Genomic DNA, 21,232 nt, shown 5'->3' with positions numbered 1-21,232 from the left:
AACACCCGGCCTCATCTCGGAGCCCTGCCAGCTAATATGCTGGCACAGAGTGGGCTGTCGTCAGCATATGTTCATATCTACTGTATGGCCGATTCACATCCTCCCTCCCTCGTGGTGAATTATTGATGGGCCGTGCACTTTTTAAAAAATCAATAGGGCCAGGGCGTGGAGCTGTAGTTAAAAGAAGCCTTTAAAAGTCTGCTCTTCTTGTTTTTGCTGTTTTGAATAGGAGCAGATAAAGCTTTCCCCTCTGGTTTGAATAAGTCAAGCCCAGAGCTAGGTTGGCCGTGATTGGCCAGAGCTAGGAAAATGTGGTTATGATGCAAACACAGGCAAATAGAACCGGGTGTCTGCGGCCATTGCTGTGCGGAGGCTGAAGGACCTGAAGTCGCCTGCTTTACTTCACCTGCTGCTTTGCTAGAAAACGGAGGGCAGAGAGAGGTAGGTCGACTGTGTGTGTGTGTGTGTGTCAGTTGGATGCTGATGAGGCAGAAAGTGAAGGGACAAAGACCTTACTTTGTGTCCTCCGGGTGAAGTTTTTAAAAGATTGAGCCAGGCATTTGTAAACAGTTTTGCAAACTTAACACTGAAATAGAAGAACCTGTACAGCCCACTCAGTGAGCTGGGCACGTTCTCAAGGTTCAGGCATTGGGGGACACGACCCCACTCATTGTTCTCCATGGGGCCAGAGAGAATTTAAACCCCAGTTGGTTACAAGCCACTGGCTTTTAATCTGGAACCCCCCAAATCATGCCCTGTGCTTGTGATCTTCGCAGCCCCTCAGGATCCTGAAGTGCTGTTGCTGCAGACCTAGGAAGACAGACCCAGCTTCCGGGGCTTTGATGTGGTGGGATAGAATGGGGCTTTCCGGGTGTGGCAGTTCCTGAATTCTGGCTCCCTAGTCAACACCTGGATTCTGAGGTTGTGGGGGACATGGGACTGCACTAGGGGCTCAGACTTACTGTGCTAATGCCGGAAGGTTAGGCTTTACCACGTTAATCAGGAATACATTGGCTCTGGTCCCCTTTCCTGAGAGGGTCATTCGTTAGACATAAAAGTCAGAAGATGGATCTGAGGGATCTGATTCTGAGCGTCCCAGGGCGGGGTGCGCAGGGTGGGGCAGCACCAGTTATCAAATTAAATACTCAAACACTGGCAGTTCCGCATCAAGGCTCGGCTTTAGTCTGCTGCCAGTGCAGCAAGAGACAAAGGGACCTGGGCTTATCCGCTAAGGCTCAAGAAAGGAATGGTCAGGTCAGACTGTTTTCAGATGGAGCAGTGCTGGAGGGGATAGGCAGTCGACCATTTGAAGTCACCCCATACCAAACACCCTCAGCAAGCCCGGACATCACCAAATATCCAACAGCCACACGATCCCCCAGGCGATTTCTTTTGTTACTATCTCATAAATGCGTCCATTGCAGCCTTGCATTGAGTCTTAGGTTTCTTTCATTTGGCCTGCTGTCAGCTCAGTCTCCTGAGTGTGAGGTCACACAATCACGGTGGGACCAGCCTGTTAGTGACCCCAGCCAAGTCCTGACTGTAGAGAGGATGAGAGCTCTCTTCTCACCTCTTCTTTCCTCTCCCCAGCCATGTTCGGCTCTACGGTGCTGGAAACCGCTTAAGTTGCCTGGACGGTCCTTCCAGAGAAGCTAGTGTCCTTGTGGTACAGGCAAGGAGGCCACGCCTTCCCTGTTGGCACCTTCCCTGTTGGCGCTCTGAAACCCTTTGTCCAGGCCCTGCCATTCTACTTTATTTTCTTCTGCAAGACCTTTATTAGTCATGATAAAGGGTTGTTACTGTTCTAAAACAATTTATAAAATTAAAAATAAAAGCCGACGGCAGGGGGGTGGTGACAAGGCCTTGCCAGGGATCTGGGAAGATGAGTTCAAGAAATTAGGAGAATGGGGCTTCATTTGGAAATACCTTTTCTGACTGGACTTTCTCTCTATGAGCCACTAAAAGTAGTTTGGGGAAGGTAGCAGCATGAAAAGGTGGCTAAAACACAGGCTCTTAAGGTCAGATATGAAAACAAAAGGTATGGAGCTGGGCCTGGTTGGAGAAGCCTGTAGTCTCAGCACTCAGGAGGCTGAGGAGGAGTTTGTAACTAGCCTAGGCTATGTGGATAGACCCTAAGTTCATGAAATAAGATGTGCCCACTAGTGGTGGCGCATGCCTTTAATCCCAGCACTCCAGAGGCAGGTGGATCTCTTTGAGTTCCAGGACAATCAGTCTCAGAGAGTAAATAAGTAAAACAAAATGAAACCAAAAAAAGCTCAGATGTGGAGCCTGTTCCAGTGTGTGCCCATAGGTGAGTTATTTACTGCCTCTCTGAGCCTCACCTGCACTGTGAGGTTGACAGGACGAAAACAGGGCCACCGCCTAAGAATGAAAGCATGAACACAATGGCTCAACACAGGCTTGACGTGTTACCCTGCCCCACTGGACAGATGACACAGGCTGCTCTTCCAGAGAACCTGACTTTCATTCCCGGCATGCACTTAGGTGACTCAGCTTCAAGGAATTTAACACAGCAACTCACAATTTTGTTTTGCTTTTCAAGACAGGGTTTCTCTGTGTAGACTTGGCTGTCCTGGACTTGCATTGTAGACCAGGCTGGCCTCAACACACAGAGATTGGCCTGCCTCTGCGTCCCTGAGTGCTGAGATCACAGGTGTGGGCCACCGTGCCCAGCATAATTTTTTTTAAAGGGAACATGTATTGCTATTAACCAGAGCTCTTAACCAAGACAGCCGCAGGTAGGAAACAAACCTTTGGAGTAGGGACAGCCCAGCCAGGTGACTGTGAATTGGGACGACCATGGTGAAATGGTAGTGGTGTGGAGGGGCTATGCCAGGAGGGCAGTGTGATGGCTGGCGAGACAGGGACGTGTCTTCGGAGAAGGGGTGGTCCCCTGTCCACTGTGAGGGGTGGCACCTCCAGCATTGTGATATTTCAGTTTCAGAAAGACAGACGTCATGTCCCTGAGCAGTGCCTTCAGGGCTGTGGGCAATGATCCTGGGATCATCACCTGGAGAATTGAGGTGAGCTGAGGGGGAGTCACACCCGCCATGACAGCTGGAGTCTGAGCCTGTGGTTACTGAGGGTCAGCATCTGAGAGCAGGTCTTCCCAGCCTTGAGCCTCCCAGGTTCAGGGCAGGTCCCCAGGCAGAACCACGCTTGTCCTTGGTGAGTCGACACTTCCAGTAAACAGCTCAGAAAGACGGGTCCCTTACTGGTCGGAGAAACGGAACATGTCCGGTTCCTCCTAGCTCTGGGGTGGGGCATGCTGCTCATCCATTCACCAGCTGGGCTTAGCCTCCAGGTGGCTCTGAGCTCTGGTTTGGGTGCACCTACCAGATAGCAGGACATACCCACTTCTACCTAGTCAGTTGCTGCAGCCTGAACCCTGCAAGTAACACTTCACCCCTCAATTTCAAACATGAGTCACAGCTTTCTGTCAAACCTCAGGGCTTGTGAGAATGCCAGTCCACTGCCACTGTTGAAGGCTCCCCGCATACTTCAAAATGCCTAGGAAGGGCTGGCCAGATGCTCAGTGGATATAGCTATGTACAGCCACGCCTAAGGCCTGAGTGCATGCCTGAGACCCACAAGGTGGAAGAAGAGAACCAACTGACCCCCTCGAGTCTGAGCTTCACATGTACAGGGTGGCATACAAGAAATAAATGCAAAACATGTAAGGGATGGGCACTAACCTGAAGTCATAAAATGTTCTAATCCTTTACACTAGAATACACAAATATGGCTCCAGGTTTGCCTCACTTGGAAACAAAAAGTCATTTCCATCTGGGACTATGTGAATTGGCCCTTCTGGGGTGAGCAGGTCAGGTCTCCCAGCCCAGACTCTGAATGTTGGCTCCTCAGCCTGGAGTGCCACCTGCTGCTGGCATTCTTTCGGCTGTCCCTGCTGTTTCCCAAACTTCCTTTGGAGCAGCCTGGTGGCTCTAGGTGGTCAGTGGGGAGCAAGAGGGATGCATTGTCAGGACACTGGACAGTGTCCACAGAGCTCAGGGGAGGGTTTTTATGTTTTTACCTGACAGTCATAGCCACCTCTTCCCCCTGCCATGGGCTTCAGGGCCTTCCCAGAGTACTGGTGATCAAACCAAGTAGGACCTGGGGAGGCCACAGGAAAGACACCAGAACACTCAGACACAGAGTGGCTGGCAGAGCTCCCTGAACCAGGGTGGTGGTGCCCTCCTGCATTCCCACCTTCCCTGTAGGCAGGCAGGCAGCTCCTCTCCCACCCGGGCCTGCAACCGGGGAGAGAGGCCGTGGGGAGGGCAGGAGGAGGCCCACTGCTGCGTGTTCTGCTCATCCTTCTAGAAAATGGAGCTGGCGCTGCTGCCCCTGAGTGCTCATGGCACCTTCTATGAGGGAGACTGCTACATCATCCTCTCGGTGAGCAATGTCCCCCACAGCCAGCATTCCCTCCTCCGCAGGCAGTTCCCAGGCTCTACGGTGGGAGAAGTGGGGCTCCCAGGGTCTGTCTAGACTCTTCCTCACACTGGGCAGGGCTGGCCTCAAGTTGACTAAGAATGGCCACCATCGGGCACTGGGTTAGGATTGTGCTTCAGATAGTAGACATGGGGCCCTCGGCCTGAACCTCTATAGCCACACACACACACACAGCACCTTCCCCTCGTAGGGTCCAAGCCACACACTAAATTACTCAGCCTGGGCCACACAGTGAGTTCTTGACTAGCCTGGGCTACAGGCAAACATTCTGTCTCCAAAAACCCAAATTGTGGAGCACAGTGGCACACACCTATAATCCCAGCACTTGGGAGGTGAAACCAGAAAGATCAGGAGTTCAGAGCCAACCTCGGAAAGTTAGAGCTAGCTTGGGCTAACTGTTTAAAAAACAAAAAAACAACTTTTCAAAAAGTGCTCATTCTACTGGAGGAATTAACATTGCATGGACAGTGTTAGCTGGACAGCTCTGAGTGTAGGGACCTGCAGCCTGAGCCTGACATCCAACCGGGGAGGATTCCCCAATTTAGGAAGGAGGGGTTAAACTCGCCACTGTGGGGAGGACCTTGCTTCCACAGGCCTGGAAATGGGTATGCCGGCTCTTGTACCCACGTACAGATAAAGAAGGGCTGCTGTGTGACGGTAGGGCCTGGCATCCTGGGGCCTTCCCACACCTAAGAAGCCAGCAGAAGAGCAGGGTGAGCTGGGGCCTGACCTTGCCTCTCTGGCCACATCCTAGACCCGGCGAGTGGGCAGTCGCCTTTCCCAGGACATCCACTTTTGGATCGGGAAGGACTCCTCCCAGGATGAGCAGAGCTGTGCGGCCGTCTATACCACACAGCTGGACGACTACCTGGGAGGGAGCCCCGTGCAGCACCGCGAGGTCCAGTACCACGAGTCCGACACCTTCCGAGGCTACTTCAAGCAGGGCATCATGTGAGTAGCCGTGCTCAGGGCAGACACAGATACGGCATTTTCCAGGAGAGGGAGCTCAGCGGGCAGGGTGCCCTCAGAGAAGCAACCCAAGGGACTGATGCAAAGCAAAGCAAAGCAAAGCTGTCACTTGTACCCATCAAGGTAATGCCAGTCGGGTGGGCGGGGCAGAGAGCTGGGCAGCTCGGAACCAATGGAACCTCCCATCTCTGGAGGGAGTGAGGATCCGCGCCGCCTTCCGGAACATAACTGGAACTGCTTGTTGTGAACCCCATTTCTCATAACTCAAAACCCCGGGCTGATCCAGTGTTTATGATGATGCAGTAGTGGTGAGGGGAGGCCGTGAGCAATGTGGGTAGCTGTCTGTTCCAGAAAGACAGCAGGCGTTTCTGCGGCAACTGCCGATTAAACCCAGGGCACGGGACACAGGCACAGACAGATACACAACAGAGACAACGCCTGTGTATGAAAGTCATGCTCACAGGCAATAGGACACGTTTTACTGGGCTGAAGAGGGAACACTGGACTGCCAGAATGGACGCTGTGACAGGGAGGGGCTTGGGAGGCCGCACCCTGGTGCAGGGAAGCATAAACGCTTAACAGGATGGGTGAGGCACAGGCCTGTAAACCTAGCAGGCAAGCTTCCCGCTGCCAGCAGTCCTCACTGGGACTTCTCATTACAACATTCAGGCTCAGTGGTCCCCTCAGAAAAGGCTGCGCTGGCCTCTACCCCAGGGGCAGCAGGTGCAGTATCTGTACTTTCTTTGCTCATTTGGGTTATGATAACCCATGTGGGTAGAGACCGATGTCTGTATTTAATTTCCAGTAGTCTCCCCAGAACCTAGCATGAAGCAGGCACACAGCAAATAACTGGAGCAATGTTCCCTCAGTTACAAAAAGGGGGGTGTGGCCTCTGGCATGACGCACGTGGAGACCAACTCCTATGATGTGAAGCGGCTGCTGCATGTAAAGGGGAAGAGAAGCATCAGGGCGGCTGAGGTAAGCCCCACACGTGACTGTTCCTGTGCTCCTGCCTGGCACCTAACCACCCCCCTAAGCGGCACTGGCTCCTCACATTCAGGTGGAAGTGAGCTGGGACAGTTTTAACCGAGGTGACGTCTTCTTGCTGGACCTTGGGATGGTCATTATCCAGTGGAATGGCCCAGAGAGCAACAGCGGAGAACGCCTCAAGGTCTGGCTCCCTCTCCTCTCCTCCAGGCCTGGTGTCAAGCTGGGCTCTCTTGGGTGCCTTCTCCCTCTCCTTTCTATGCTGGCTGACCCCCAGGAGCCCAGAGGGACTCCTGCCTTAGAGTAGACCCTGTCTGGCAAGGCAGGCCTCACTCCTCAGCACCAGGGTAATCTGAGGGTGCAGGCTGAGCTGCTTGCCTCTTTGGCTCCTCTGGCAGGCTATGCTTCTCGCAAAGGACATCCGGGACAGGGAGCGAGGGGGCCGTGCCAAAATCGGGGTGATTGAGGGAGACAAAGAGGCAGCCAGCCCAGAGCTGATGACAGTCCTCCAAGACACCCTGGGCCGACGCTCCATCATCAAGCCTGCGGTCCCTGATGAGGCCATGGATCAGCAGCAGAAATCAAATATCATGCTGTATCAGTGAGTGTTTAAACTGCCTGTGGGCTGGAGGCTGGGGGTGGGGTCCTCTAGAAAGCCAGGTACTCAGCTTGGGTAGAGGTATCTGCCTTTGCTCTTGGTTCATGCTTTTTGTTTGTATCTCCTACAAGGAGCTCAGGAACAGTTCTCTGGAGGAGGTGGCTGTCCTCTGTTCCTGCTAGAAAGTCTCCCAGCCTGTGGGTGGGACCTCTCTTGTCCTCTGGTGTATCCATGCCTGGGGATGTAGATGGGATAGTTTGAGAGAGAGACACAGTCTCCTCCAGAGAGTGGAGTGTTTCGCTCTCTGTGGTCAAGCCGTGTCTATCTCAAGAGGTCAAACTCTGCCCAGAAGCGCTGCGCCAAAGCGTGACTTTAGCTTTAGGGTGCTTTGCAGAGAGCAGGCGCGGGCCAACCTCTCTCCTCCACCAGCGTCTCCGACGCAGCTGGGCAGCTGTCAGTCACAGAGGTGGCAACAAGGCCTCTGGTCCAGGACCTACTGAAGCACGATGTAAGTTGAACTGGAAGGGGCTTCGCTTGCGGAAGCAAGAAGTAACTTCAAAGGCAGACCCTGGGCAAAGTCCTCCCTCTGTCTCCAGTGTCAGTAACCACACTTATCCCGGCTGACTCAGGACTGTTACATCCTGGACCAGAGTGGAGCCAAGATCTACATGTGGAAAGGCAAAGGAGCCACAAAGGTGGAGAAACAGGCGGCCATGTCCAAAGCCCTGGTAAGAGCTGCATCGGTGCTACACCTCCTGCATATTCTGCCAGTACCACTATAGCCATGTGCCCAAGCATACCAGGCACCTGAGCACAGAAGAGCAACATGTGTGAACTTCAGAGTGTATCCCAACTGGGATGCACATGTAGGCTTCACCTTTTCCAGCTGAGCGTCCCGAACAAGACCGAGTGTCTCTGTGTCTCCTTTTTCCAGTATCTAGCAGGGGCCATCCCTGTCTCCCAGACCCGCCCGTGAAGTCCTCAGAACCAAACTTGGTGCTATTGTTAAAGCAGTCCTCAAGGGGAATTTACTAAATTATGCAGACCTAGCATATGACTGAAGTGTGATTGCTTAAAAGCAATAAATGAGCAAATAACTATGACACAGTCAGTAGAGTTACATAGTAGGTCTTGTGAAATCGGTCCATAATGGCCATAAGCATGGTGGCCTAATGAAGAGACAACAAAGTGTTTGAATCTTTTGGAACTCCACAAGTGAGGTAGAAGCTGACCATGATTCCCAGGGGCATGAAGGGTGAGGGGGATCCCCACCACCTGACCTCAGATGGTGAATTCCCAGATAAGCAAGCACTTAGTACATTCCCTGGCTGACATGCTTTTGTGTGGTGGGTGGGGACTGCAGGATTTCATCAAGATGAAGGGTTATCCCAGCAGCACCAACGTGGAGACAGTCAATGATGGCGCTGAGTCGGCCATGTTCAAACAGTTGTTCCAGAAATGGTCGGTGAAGGATCAGACCGCAGGCCTAGGGAAACCGTTCAGCACTGGTAAAATGGGTGAGATTTCCCTAAGTGTGTGTTCTTCCACCAGGGCCCTAGAAAGAGGCATGAGTGTCTTGCTCACGTGGCTTATCCCATCCCTTTCTCTGCAGCTAAGATTTCCCAGGACAAGTTTGACGTGGCTCTGCTACACACCCAGCCAGAAGTGGCTGCTCAGGAAAGGATGGTGGATGATGGCAATGGCAAAGTTGAGGTGAGCCCAGTGAGGCAACACTGGGCCTCTGGGGTGCCCTGCTGCAGAGGGCAGCCCACTCTGGACACTGCTCTTTCCCCACTCCACGTTCTGTGTCCTTGGAGAGGCTTGGCGTTGGCCGTTTCCCTGCAATGCTTCGGGAAAGTGAGAGATGCGCATCCCCCCAGTGGGCTAGCCCTGGGAGTTATATTCAAGTCATCTGTGAAGGCCTCGGTTGCATGATAGGAAGCACTGGACCAGCATGCCCCGTGGTGACCAGTGACCTCTCAGGATTCCAATCATGCAGTGTGATGGGCCTTCCAGGCAAGAGAGGACCCAGCGGGGTAGGGGTACTTGAGATGGTGGCCAGCACTTGGTCCCCACTTGCGTCTTCAGGGCGAACAGGGTGCCCCTCTGAGGAACCGTGTCTCCTCTTGGCCAGGTCTGGAGGATTGAGAACCTGGAGTTGGTCCCCGTGGAGCGTCAGTGGTATGGCTTCTTCTACGGAGGAGACTGCTATCTGGTTCTTTACACCTACCATGTGAACGGAAAGCCCCATTACATCTTGTACATCTGGCAGGTAGGCCAGGCACAAGCTCTCCGTGTTGGCTCCCGGTGCCTCCCCGGCCACTGGGCAGAGGCCTCTCACTCCTCTCACCAACTGCAGGGCCGCCACGCTTCCCAGGATGAGCTGGCAGCCTCGGCCTACCTGGCGGTGGAGGTGGATCAGCAGTTTGATGGGGCTCCCGTGCAGGTCCGGGTGAGCATGGGGAAGGAGCCACGCCACTTCATGGCCATCTTCAAAGGGAAGCTGGTCATCTACGAGGTGAGGGCCTGCCGGGAAAACTCCACCCTGCGCAAGGTTGCTCAGGTTGCGGAGTGAGGTGGGTCTGGGGGGTTGGGGGAGCTGGGGGTATGGTGGGAGGGACAAAGGAGGAGTTTAGCGTCCGGCGGCTGTCTGGCTGGTGCTCAGGCCTGTGGCAATGTGAGCTGTGTGGAGGGGCGGTTACACAGCCAGCTCCCTTCCAGCACTGCACAGCCCACTCACTCACTGCCCAGCTGTGCCTAAGCCCACCGACAGGGCCCGGCGGAGGGCGGGGCAGGCACTGTGGTGTCAGCTATCACTGATGCCCAGTCCCTCTCTTGCCACTTGTAAGCCGGTTTCCCAACCTCAGGGTGCATGGGGGGATACCATCTGCTTCACAGGATTACTCTGAGGTCAGTGAGTGCTGAGGGACGCCGCTGGCACAGTCCTCACCCTGACCCTTCCGGGTAGTGAGGGGATGGTGAAGGGTAAAAACGGTGCCCAGGGCAGCTCAGGTCCGAGACAGCCAGCCCACGTGTGCTCTGTAGGTCTGGGCTCCACTTTCCTTCTCTCTAGGGCGGGACTTCCAGGAAGGGGAAAGTGGAGCCTGCCCCTCCAGTGAGACTCTTCCAGATCCAAGGGAACCACAAATCCAATACCAAAGCAATGGAAGTCTCCGCCTTCGCCTCCTCGCTCAACTCCAATGATGTCTTCCTGGTGGAGACGCAGGCAGAGCACTACCTGTGGTACGGCAAGGTGAGGCGACTGCTGGGTCCTCAGAGCCCCTTGGAACTCACGTGCGCCCTACGCCACCCTCAGCCCTCAGCAAGGCCAATGGTTAAGGAGTAGATTGCTGCACCAAGTTCCAGTCCCAGCCACACAACAACTGAGGGGGAACTCCTACCTGTAACCCCAGCACTGGCGTGCGTGCGCGCACACACACACACACACACACACACACTCATACGTGTGCACACACATATGCATACACACACATGTGTACACACATACACATGTATGTACAAACACATACATACACACATAAACATACAAACAATCAAACACCTCTTAAGGGGCTGGAGGGATGGCTCAGCAGAGAGGTCTCTTGCAGAGGACCTGGGTTCTGTTCCCACACTGTAGCTCACAACCATCGGTAACTCCCGTTCCAGGGGATCCAACGCCCTCTTTGACCTCCACAGGCATGGCACACATTCAGGGCACATACATATACATGGACAAAACAAGTACATAAAAATACAAGTAAAAAATAATGCAAGTATTTCACTTGTATTTTACTCATACAGGTAAAATAAATCTTAAAAAGAACAAACCAACAAACAACAACCTCCTTACGTGAAGAATTGTACATGTGTAAAGCACATTTGCTCACAATTCCCTCAAATGAGAAGAAATCTGGAAATAGATAAACACGGATGTATTCATTCGATAGAATACTGCTCAGCAATAAGACTGAAAGAGCCATGCATGTGCCAACATGGAAGAGTCTCCAGTTCATGCTACATGAAAGCAGCCAGTCTCCGAGGCTGAATGTTACATGCTTCCCCTTAAGACAGTCTAGAAATGGCAAGATTATTCTAGTGGAGAGCAGCTAAGCAGTTGTCAAGAGTTCAGGACTCAGGGCTTGACTCCAGAAGGGTGGTAACTGCACCTTGGGACAGAGTTCTGGGATTAAGCCGTGTGGTGCCCAACAAGAGTCAATTAAAAAAAAATAATAATAATCTGGGCGTGGTGGCACACACTCTTAAACCCAGCGCTTGGGAGCAGAGGCAGGCAGATCTCTATGAGTTTGAGGCCAGCCTGGTCTACAAAGTGAGTCCAGGACAGCCAAGGCTATACAGAGAAACCGTGTCTAAAAAAAACAACTTTTTGAATGAAAACTCTTTCATTCTTTTTGAATGAAGACTATTTGCTAGGCCTGGAGGACAGAGTGCTTGCTAGAGGCAGAGCATTTGCTAAGCATATGCAAATGGAAGACCCAGACTAAATACCCAGCATTGACACTGATGGGGGAACCCCGTGCGCTAAAACACGGGTGACTTCTGCCTGTGAACGCTGTGGGTCACCTGCACGCCATCTCCCTCCCTGGCCCCAGCACTGCCGCAAACCTCTCCCAGTTCTCAGGTGAAGCCTGTCGGAGCTGTTGTCCCCTGTGCCCTGGGTTTCTAACACCTGTGTTCTCTCCCGACTCAGGGGTCTAGTGGGGATGAGCGGGCGATGGCTAAGGAGCTGGTTGAGCTTCTCTGTGATGGCAATGCTGACACTGTGGCTGAGGGCCAGGAGCCGCCTGAGTTCTGGGACCTTCTGGGAGGAAAAACACCCTATGCTAATAACAAAAGGTTCGTGAACACGTCAGCCCCATCTTCTTGGCTCCCCTGTCCTCTAGGCTTGTGGCCTGTACATAACCTAAGATCCCTCACACTTTTAGACATGATTTCCAGGCTGGGGACACATTCAGTCAGCAAAGTCCCTTGTGTGGGCACAAGGACCTGAGCTCCATCCTGACGAGGCATATAACAAAACAGACAAAGCCAGCTACAGCAACGCAGGCCTGTACTCCCTGCACTGGGGAGATGCAGACAACAGGATCCTTCAGACTTGCTGACTGGCTAATCTACTTAAATTGACACTCTGTCTCTCTGTGAGAGACCCCATCTCAAAAACTAAGGTGGACTCTCTATCCTCATATGTACACACATGAGCAAACACTCACAGGCACCCATGCAATACACATGATTCCTACACAGCTCTGTCTTTCTACCTGACTGTCCTGCAGGCTACAGCAAGAAATCCTGGACATCCAAGTCCGGCTCTTTGAATGTTCCAATAAGACTGGCCGGTTCTCTGTGACTGAGGTCACGGACTTCACCCAGGATGACCTGAACCCAGGGGACGTGATGCTCCTGGACACCTGGGACCAGGTACGACACAGCCATGCAGTTAGGACAGCTGCCAAAGATCTCCACAGTTTGGGCATCCACATCCAGGATGAACGTAGGCTGGTGCTGGACCAGCTCTCTAGGGCTTCAGTGGTAACCAGAGACTGCTTACGCCACAGCATAGAATGAGGTCTAACATTCCCCAGCCTTCAGCCAGCACACCAGGACAGGCCAAAGCTGGCAGGCAGAGGCAGGAAGAAGCAAAGTTTAAGACCAGCCAGGGCCCCTCTCTCAAAAAGCTAAAAAATGGGCCAGCAAGATGGCCCAGTGAGTAGAGGTTTGCCACCGAAGCTGACAACCAGGGTTCCATCTCCAAGAGTGTGAGCGGAGAACGGATTCCTACAAGTCGCCCTCTGACCTGCACTGTGTCACACACACACATATTTCCCACCTGTGTGAACTAAGTAAATACAATAGAAAAAGCCAGACAAAAACAAAGCATTCCGATTCTCACCTCCCTGGGAATTTTCTCACCTTGAAAAAATAAGGCGTAACCTATGTCCTGCCCTTACTTGAGGAGTGATGAGAACAGATTCCTAAGCCAAGGACTAGCGGGCAGCATATGAGTGAGATGCTATATGTGCTGTTTTCTTCAGATCAGCGGAGCAGGCTTCCTTCAGGCCAATGAGTGCCACCGTGTGGTGGGAGGAGCCAGACAAGAGAATGTCAGTGCCCTGTGATGAGGTATAGAGGAGGTCAATGCAGTTGGGAACCTCTCGGAAGCCCTCCTAAAGGAGATGGCTCGGTGGAAAAGGACAAGCAGGGCTCTGGGCAAAGGACAGGTACCTGGAAAGCCAGGCAGGAAATCCTATCAGAATAAAATAAGCCTGGCATAGTGGCTCAGGCCTGCAGCCCCAGCACTTGGGAGGCCAAGGCGGGAAAATTCCTGATTCCAGCCTGGGCCACACAATGAGATCCTGTCTCAAAACGAAACACATAAACAAACAAACAAAAATGTAAGACAGTGCTAAGATATACCCAAGAGATATAGCTGAGAAGTAGTTGTGGGCTGTGTGGGCCTGACTATCGCATGGGAGAGCAGGATAGGAGCCAAGAAGGAGCCAAGAGCAGCTGTGAAGCAGGAAGAGAGAGATGGTGGCAGCTTGGGCGACTGCCTTCGTCAAGCTGGTGAGTCCAGTGGCTCAATAAGGAGCTATGGACCTGACTTTCAGCTCTGTCCTCGGGGACTAGACAGCCATTCCGATAAGCACTTAGATAGGAATGGCTACGTTTGGCTACGCTGAGGTCTGATGTACTGAGGCAGCCTGAGGGGTGTTTTGTGGGCTATTTCAGGAAGTCAAGGTTCAGAGGTAAAAACTTGGAAGATACACATGGCAGTTAAGATCACAACCCCAAGCTGCTTTTGGACTCTTCCTCTTTGGAGCACACTCGAGGCTGAGAGCACTTTCCGAGGCTCCGCCTGGCCGAGGGGCTGAGCAGCGTGGGTGCACTAACATCGTGAAATTGGTGCGACAGGTGTTCCTGTGGATAGGCGCTGAGGCCAACGCCACAGAGAAGGAGGGGGCTCTCTCAGCTGCCCAGGAGTACCTGGTAACACACCCCAGTGGCCGAGATCCTGATACACCGATCCTGATCATCAAACAGGGCTTCGAGCCTCCCACCTTCACAGGCTGGTTCCTGGCATGGGACCCTCACATCTGGAGTGTAAGAAAAAAGAAACTGGGGTGCTGTTCTGACTGCCAGGGAGGTGGGGTGCTGACTCAAGGGCCAAGTAAGCCCAGGCTCCCTCCCACCGTACACGTGCCTTGCTTTCCTCCTCCTCAGCTTTGTCCCACGGCAGGAAGTCTCACTAGACAGTTCCGAACAGCTCCATCGGCAGGAGGCAGGGGGCAACTACGCAAGTGCCTGCCCACTGTCTGCACACACGTTCCCAACCCCGGCGACCAGTGCAAACTCACAGTGGGATGGGCTTCTGACACCACGTGTGCAGACCCACGGGGACCTCAGTCACACCGAAGCGCTTTAGGATTCTACCACGTCTTGCTTTTCCTGAAAAGCATCCTGAAATACATACCAGGCCTACAACACCTCTTCCCTGTGAATCAACACCTCATCCCGTTTTCCCTGTCTCCCCAGGCAGGAAAATCATACGAGCAGTTAAAGAAAGAGCTGGGAGATGCTGCCGCCATCTTGCGAATCACCGCTGTGAGTTGGGCTTACACTTACAGATGCCCCAGACCCCAAGGGGATAGAGAGAGGAGCAGATGCTGCAGGGGCAAACCCCTCCCTTGTCCCAAGCACTTCTCTAGTCTACCTGGATGCAAAGGGCTATTTTGTTCTGTTTTGTTTGAGGTGTAAACTAGTAAAGTACCTTACCACTGAATTACAGTCACTCTTAGAGGTTATTTTAAGTCAACAGAAATGCAGGTCTCAAGCACTTAAGCAAATTCAGGAGAATCATGAGTTCTAGGCCAGCCTAGTCTACACAGCAAGACCTCTGCCTCAAAAAAACCACAAAACAAGATAAAACCCCCAAAATAAACAAGTTGGGGAGAAAACAGATCTCAGAGCCAAGTGCCTCATTTACTGTGCACCAGAACATGAGGGGTAGCCGGGGCTAGAGAGCTGGCTCTGCAGGTAAGAGCGCATGCGTGAAGTGCTTCCAGAGACCAAGCACCTGTCTGGGTGGCTCCCAAGCAGCTGTAAGTACAGCTCCAGAAGTGTGTGCTCCTCTGGACTCCAAGAGCACCTGTATGTGTGTACACATATCCCCATATACATAATTTACAAAATAAATTAAAGAGTTTAAGGTCATGCATGGCTACATATTGGGTGGAGGGCTAGCCTGGGATCCATGAGACCCTGCCTCAACAAATAAGAGAGAACAATAAGAACAAAGCCTAACTTCATTACTCAACCTTTTCTGCCTTTTCTGGAAAGATTGGGGTTTTCGGTAGTACTTCCTGGAGAGAAGCCCAAATGATACCTTATTAGTTTCTGACAGTGAAATCCACAGCAGCTTAGGCCACTGGCCCCTATTTTAACAGCTAAAAGAAGCGTAGCTTGCAGCTCCAAGCCAGCAGCCCTGGACATCAGCATAGGACGCAAAGGGTGTTCCAACATTTGCATGGGAAAATCAGCTCCCAAAGCTAGCAGGGTGAACTTAGTGTCTCTAAAGAGTGCTTAAGTGTGGCTTCAGCCAAAAGGCATTTAACAACTGGAAACATAGGGCCTAAATAAATACGCCAAGAGAAGGGACATAATCATAGTATTTAGAAAAGACTTTTGGCTGGAGGTATACTGTTCAGTGTCAGAGTACCTGCCTAGCACACATAAGGCACTACATAAATAAATAAATAAATAAATATAGAAATACTTAAGTGCAATATGTATGCGGTCTGGCTCTAAAGATTCATGTTAGCCTGCTGACTCAGCCTCCCAAAGTCGTCCTGACATGCATCCATGTTTGGGGACCGCCATTCTGAAAGATGACTACAGAGAGCAGAGCAGTCTAAGCCAGAATGTAAACCTTGTGCACACAGGGCGCTGCGGCCAACCTCAAGCATTGGCCTTCACCTGCGTCTGTACCTCCTCTTATTTAGGACATGAAGAATGCCACCCTCTCCATGAATTCTAATGAAAGTGAGCCAAAGTATTACCCCATAGAAGTCCTGCTGAAGAGCCAGAGCCAGGAGCTGCCCGAGGACGTGAACCCTGCCAAAAAGGAGGTGTGTGGTTGTGGAGCTGAGTGTTGGGGATGGAGCCCACATAGGTTAAAGCACCAAGCTCAGGTGCACATAGCAGGACCTCAAGGGGCATCTCAGCTATCAGTCAGTTCAAGGGCTCCTCCTACTCCCAAAGGAATGCATCTGGCAGCCTCTGTTTACCCTTCGCCTCTCTGCTGCTAGTCTAGCCCAGCCACCACGCACTGCTGTGAACTATTTCGCCCACGGTTCCCCAAATCCTTCCCTAGCGTGATTGTAATTAAAATCCAGGAATGAGACCACTCTATTTAAAACATCATGTGGGCTGGCAAGGTGGCTCAGAGGCTGAAGGCATTTGCCATCAAATGTAATGACCTAAGTTCGGCACCCAGGACCCACACAGTGCGAGGAGATAACTGATTCCCACAAATTGTCCTCTGACCCCCATATGCATGTCTGCACACATACACACGCTCAGTAAGTGCAGCAGAAAACTTTAAAACACCTCAAATGGCTTCCTCTGCAGTCTGGCCCTGCCCTTGGGGACCTTACATACCTCCTTATCATCCTTCGGCCAGCTCTCGGTTTTCTATCCCTTGGACATGCTCTCCCTAGCCACTGACACTCTATGCTTGCTGGCTTTGCTGTGTGGTACTCCACTAGTAAAATACCTCCGATCTCCTTGCCATTTGGAGTTCAGGTCTGGCTGGTTCCCTGACTACCAGTTACCTAACTCTATCCCCCTGACCTCTCTCTTCCTCCACCGTTTGGAATCATTCATTGTCATGTCTTACGTTTTAGTTAAATGAGTTAATATATTCATGTTGAATGGAGAGATGAATGGAAGGATTTTCCCCTTGAGGGAGTTGGTTAAAGGGCTCTGAATTTTCCGTAACATCTTCCCTAACCAAGCGTCAGGCACTCAGACTACAATGTTCTTAGAAGCAGAGGCCACAGGTTAGTTGGGCTTGGTGGCTCACGACTAATCCCGACAGGGACCAAGGCAGGTGGGTCACCACAGGCTCCAAGCCAGCCTGGGCTACAGAGTGAGGTCAGGCTTGGCTATGGTGAGATGCTACTTCAGAAAATAACAGTAAAGGCCACAGCATAGTGATCTCAGCATGGACACCGAGCTGGTATGGCCTACTCAATCTTGCATTTTAAGAACCCTGGAGCGCTGGGTACAGTGTGGTGGCACAGCACATTCTCGGGCTCCTCAGACAGTAGTCCTGGGCTCACTCCCTAGCAAAAAAACAAGCACTCAATAAGTATGGTAGCTAAAAATATTAATTACTAAATACAACAGTCCTCCTTGTTATTTAACTTCCTTAGGTCTGTTGATTTTATTATGTTTATCTTATATGGCTAATATCTACTTATAAGTGAGAATATACCATGTGTGTCTTTCTGCTTCTGGGTTACCTCACTTAGGATGATTTCCTAGATGTTTTCTAAGAGACTCCACCCAACAGGGGATGCAAGCAGATGCAGACTCACAACCATACTCTGGACAGGGCACATGGAGTCTTATCTAAGATAGTAGAGATAGAAGGACAGGAGGGAACAGGAGCCACACAAGGGGACCAAACAAAGCATGGCCCAGGGCAGACTGAAAAGACTGATGCATCAACCAAAGACCATGCATAGTGAGAGTCTAGACCCCCTGCCCAGATATAGCCCATAGGACAGCTCAGTCTCCATGTGGGTTCCCTAGTAAGGGGAACAGAAACAGTCTCAGACAAGAACTCTGTTGCCTGCTCCTTGATAACTTCTCCTTGGTGGGCGCCATAGCCAGCCCACAGATGAAGAGGATCCAGACAGTCCTGATGGGACCTGATAGGCTAGGGTCAGATAGTAGGGGAAGACTTCCCATATCAGTGAACTAGGGGAAATTGGTAGGGAAGGAAGAGGGAGCAGAGTGGGATTGAGGAGATGCGAGAAGGGCTACAACTTGGATATAAACTGAATAAACATATAATATTATCATTATTAAAATAAGAAATCAGACCACTATCTTCCCCTTATATTAGTAATATATTGTGTAGTTTCTGTCTCCACAGTTTATAAAATGTATGTTAGATTTTTGGTATAAAAGGAATTTTTAAATTTAACAATAAATTTTGAGGGGGCTGGAGAGATGGCTCAGTGGTTAAGAGCACCATCTGCTCTTCCAAAGGACCGGGGTTCAATTCCCAGCACCCACATGGCAGCTCACAACGGTCTGTAACTTTCACATTAATGCACATAAAATAAAATTAAATAAATTATTTTTAAAAAATAAATAAATTTTGACACTATCAGAAAAAAAAAAAAGAATGGTAGTTAAAGGCATGAGGCAAGGAAAAACACTCCATTCAATTCTCCGCCCTTCCAAAATCAAATGTTTATAATTCATTCATAATATATAATCCATTCACTGCCTATCAGGCAAGGAACCAGGACTGAGTGGAAAACTCCAGTCAGCTTCATCCACTGGCCCAAATGGGACTCTATGACCAATCAGCAGGTTAAGTCTGTTAAAGTGTTCCTGAAAACTCATTTGACACCCCTCTCTCAGGGCCTACCTATCGCCCAACTGTTTGTGGTTCTAGAGCTCTAAGCCAGAACCCCTTGCATACTAGGCAAGCACACAGCCATGTCACTCCTCCCCCCTGGGCTTCCCTCCTGCCTGCTCACCTCACCTGTTTGCAGTAAGGAAATGCCCTGCTTTCCTTCTTATCACAAATTCTGTTTTCTCTTAGAATTACCTCTCAGAACAAGACTTCGTATCTGTGTTTGGCATCACCAGAGGGCAATTTACTGCTCTGCCTGGCTGGAAACAGCTCCAGCTGAAGAAAGAAAAGGGCTTTTTCTAAAGCAAGGACTCAGTCTATCAGATGGCAGGACAGCAAAGCACAGTGCCACCATCAGCAAAGAAGACCCCTGCCGTCTGAACCCGACATTTGGCTACTTTAGACAACAGATCTGACAACCACAGCATTCTTTCTCATTCATCCTTGCTTTTCTTGGCTGTTCTACATTAGATGCTGACCACCTGCTTTTTTAGCTTTTGTGGCCCTTTAGCTAAAGCCTTAGCAGAAAGCACGAACGCAGAAAGGCGGAGAGAGAACCAGAAGCTAAGCTTAAAGCACTAATGCATCAGGAGCCACATCTGCTTAGACTGCGCCGTTGGCCCCAGAGCGCTGGACTTATTTGTACACTCACTGAAGGCCTACCATGTGCCACTGCATGTTCAGCCTTTCAAATAAAGAGGCCACGTGAGCACAGACGCTCTTCAGTGTTCAGGGCTCCTTCTTATGGCGACTGTAGTTACTACTTCAGTGCTGAGAAAGTAAGAGGCACTGTTGAAGCTAAGCCTGTGACCATCTCAGCTGGGGTAGGAACACAGTGAGTTCAAGGCCAAGCTGAGGAACTGAGAAGACCCTGTCTTGGCTTTCTTTTTTAGAGTGCAATGTGGGGCAGGAGAGATGGCTCAAGGGCTAATAGCAGATGACACTCTTGAGAGGCCCCAGGTTCAGTTCCCAGTCCCTACACGGTGGCTCACAAACCGTCTCTAAATCCAGTTCCAGGACATCTAAAGTCTTCTTCTATACCAGGCATGCACACGGTACACGTGAATACATGCAGGGAAAACACTCACACACGTTTTTAAAAAAATCTTAAAAAAAAGAAAAGTGAGGCAGGTGCATCTCTGTGAGTTCAAGGCCAACCTGGTCTACAAAGTGAGTCCAGGACAGCCAAGGCTAAACAGAGAAACCCTGTCTTGGAAAAAAAAAGAAGAAGAAGAATGAGGAGGAGGAGGAGGAAGAAAGAAGAGGAAAAGAAAGAAAAAGAAGAAGAAGAAGAGGAAAAGAAGAAAAGTGGCCAGGTAGTGGTAAAGCATGATTTAATCCCTGCACTCAGGAGGCAGAGGCAGGCAGAGCTCTGTGAGGTTGAGGCCAGCATGGCCTACAAGTGAGTTCCAGGACAGACAAGGCTACACAGAAAAACTCTATCTCAAAAAACCAAATAAATAAATACATAATTTTTTTTAATAAGAAAAAAAAATGGTCAGGTAGTGGCTGGTGCACACCTTTAATCCCAGCACTCAGGTGGCAGAGGCAGGTGGATCTCTGAGTCTGAGGACAGCCTGGTCTACAGAGCTGGTTCTAGGACAGCCAGGGCTACATAAAGAAACCCTGTCTCTCATAGCCAAACTTTGGGCAGAATGCAGGGAATCTTATGAAAGAAGGGGGAGATGAAAGACCTGGAGGGGACAGGAGCTCCAGAAGGAGAGCAAAGGAATCAAAAAAATCTGGGCATAGGGGTCTGTTCTGAGATTGATACTACAACCAAGGACCATTCGTGGATATAACCTAGAACCCCTGCTCAGATGTAGCCCATGGTAGCTCAGTATCCACCAGGGTTCCCTAGTGGGAATAGGGGCTGTCTCAGACATGAACTCCTGAGGGGGGAACAGCCTTACCAGGCCACAGAGGAAGACAATGCAGCCACTCTTGATGATACCTGATAGACTAGGGTCAGAGAGAAGGGGAGGAGGAACTCTCCTATCAGTGGACTAGGGAAGGGGCAAGGGAGAAGAGGGAGGGAGGGTAGGATTGGGAGGGGATGAGGAAGGGGGCTATAGCTGGGATACAAAGTGAATAAATTATAATAATAATAATAATAATAAAAGGAAACCTGACTCAAAATAATAAAACAGAACCTAACAAAGAACAGTTTCCTCGGCAGTGTGCCTGAGGTCCTGGGTTCAATCACCAGCATCAAGGCAAACAAACAAATGGCGGCACTGAGAGCTGTAGCTAACAGGACCACTGTGACCCTAGACAACATTAGCACAGGTCGGCAAATATGAAATCCAAATTACAGGAACAACACCAGGGAAGACACATGGTCCAAAATGTCACAGAATCAAAGCAGAATGAGAGCAGTTTTTGTCACAGGAACAACATAATAAATCGACGCTGGGGACTGGGAAGGCAGCTTATTGGGAAAAATTACTTACCACACAAGCCTGGCATGTGTGTCCTCATCTGTGTACACACACAGGTTTTCAATATTCCAAAGCGAGTTAAATCCAGTA

The 21,232-nt window shown here is 50.9% G+C and overlaps 1 protein-coding gene across 1 annotated transcript; it reads left to right on the top strand.

The window, feature by feature from the left end:
- Positions 1-165: 165 nt before the first annotated feature.
- Avil (advillin) lies at positions 166-19,418 on the top strand. Its single transcript, XM_021658261.2, has 20 exons — positions 166-441; positions 2,960-3,044; positions 4,345-4,419; positions 5,231-5,427; positions 6,315-6,423; positions 6,506-6,616; positions 6,831-7,033; positions 7,460-7,538; positions 7,660-7,758; positions 8,394-8,547; positions 8,643-8,743; positions 9,165-9,302; positions 9,390-9,548; positions 10,104-10,283; positions 11,739-11,884; positions 12,322-12,466; positions 13,961-14,149; positions 14,582-14,650; positions 16,048-16,173; positions 18,891-19,418. The coding sequence occupies exons 2-20, from the start codon at positions 2,979-2,981 to the stop codon at positions 19,002-19,004; spliced, it is 2,460 nt and encodes an 819-aa protein (XP_021513936.2). The 5' UTR covers positions 166-441; positions 2,960-2,978; the 3' UTR covers positions 19,005-19,418.
- Positions 19,419-21,232: the final 1,814 nt, after the last annotated feature.

Source organism: Meriones unguiculatus, chromosome 17, assembly GCF_030254825.1.
Source record: "Meriones unguiculatus strain TT.TT164.6M chromosome 17, Bangor_MerUng_6.1, whole genome shotgun sequence".
NCBI classification, from domain to species: Eukaryota; Metazoa; Chordata; class Mammalia; order Rodentia; family Muridae; genus Meriones; species Meriones unguiculatus.
This window is presented reverse-complemented; position numbering and strand designations above follow the sequence as displayed.

Bases quoted from the DNA above. Each gene is read 5' to 3' on its own strand.
- Avil (XM_021658261.2), top strand. From the start codon at position 2,979: ATGTCCCTGAGCAGTGCCTTCAGGGCTGTGGGCAATGATCCTGGGATC. The intron at 9,549-10,103 runs GTGAGGGCCTGC...CCTTCTCTCTAG, and splicing joins GGAAGCTGGTCATCTACGAG to GGCGGGACTTCCAGGAAGGG. The intron at 16,174-18,890 runs GTGTGTGGTTGT...GTTTTCTCTTAG, and splicing joins TGAACCCTGCCAAAAAGGAG to AATTACCTCTCAGAACAAGA.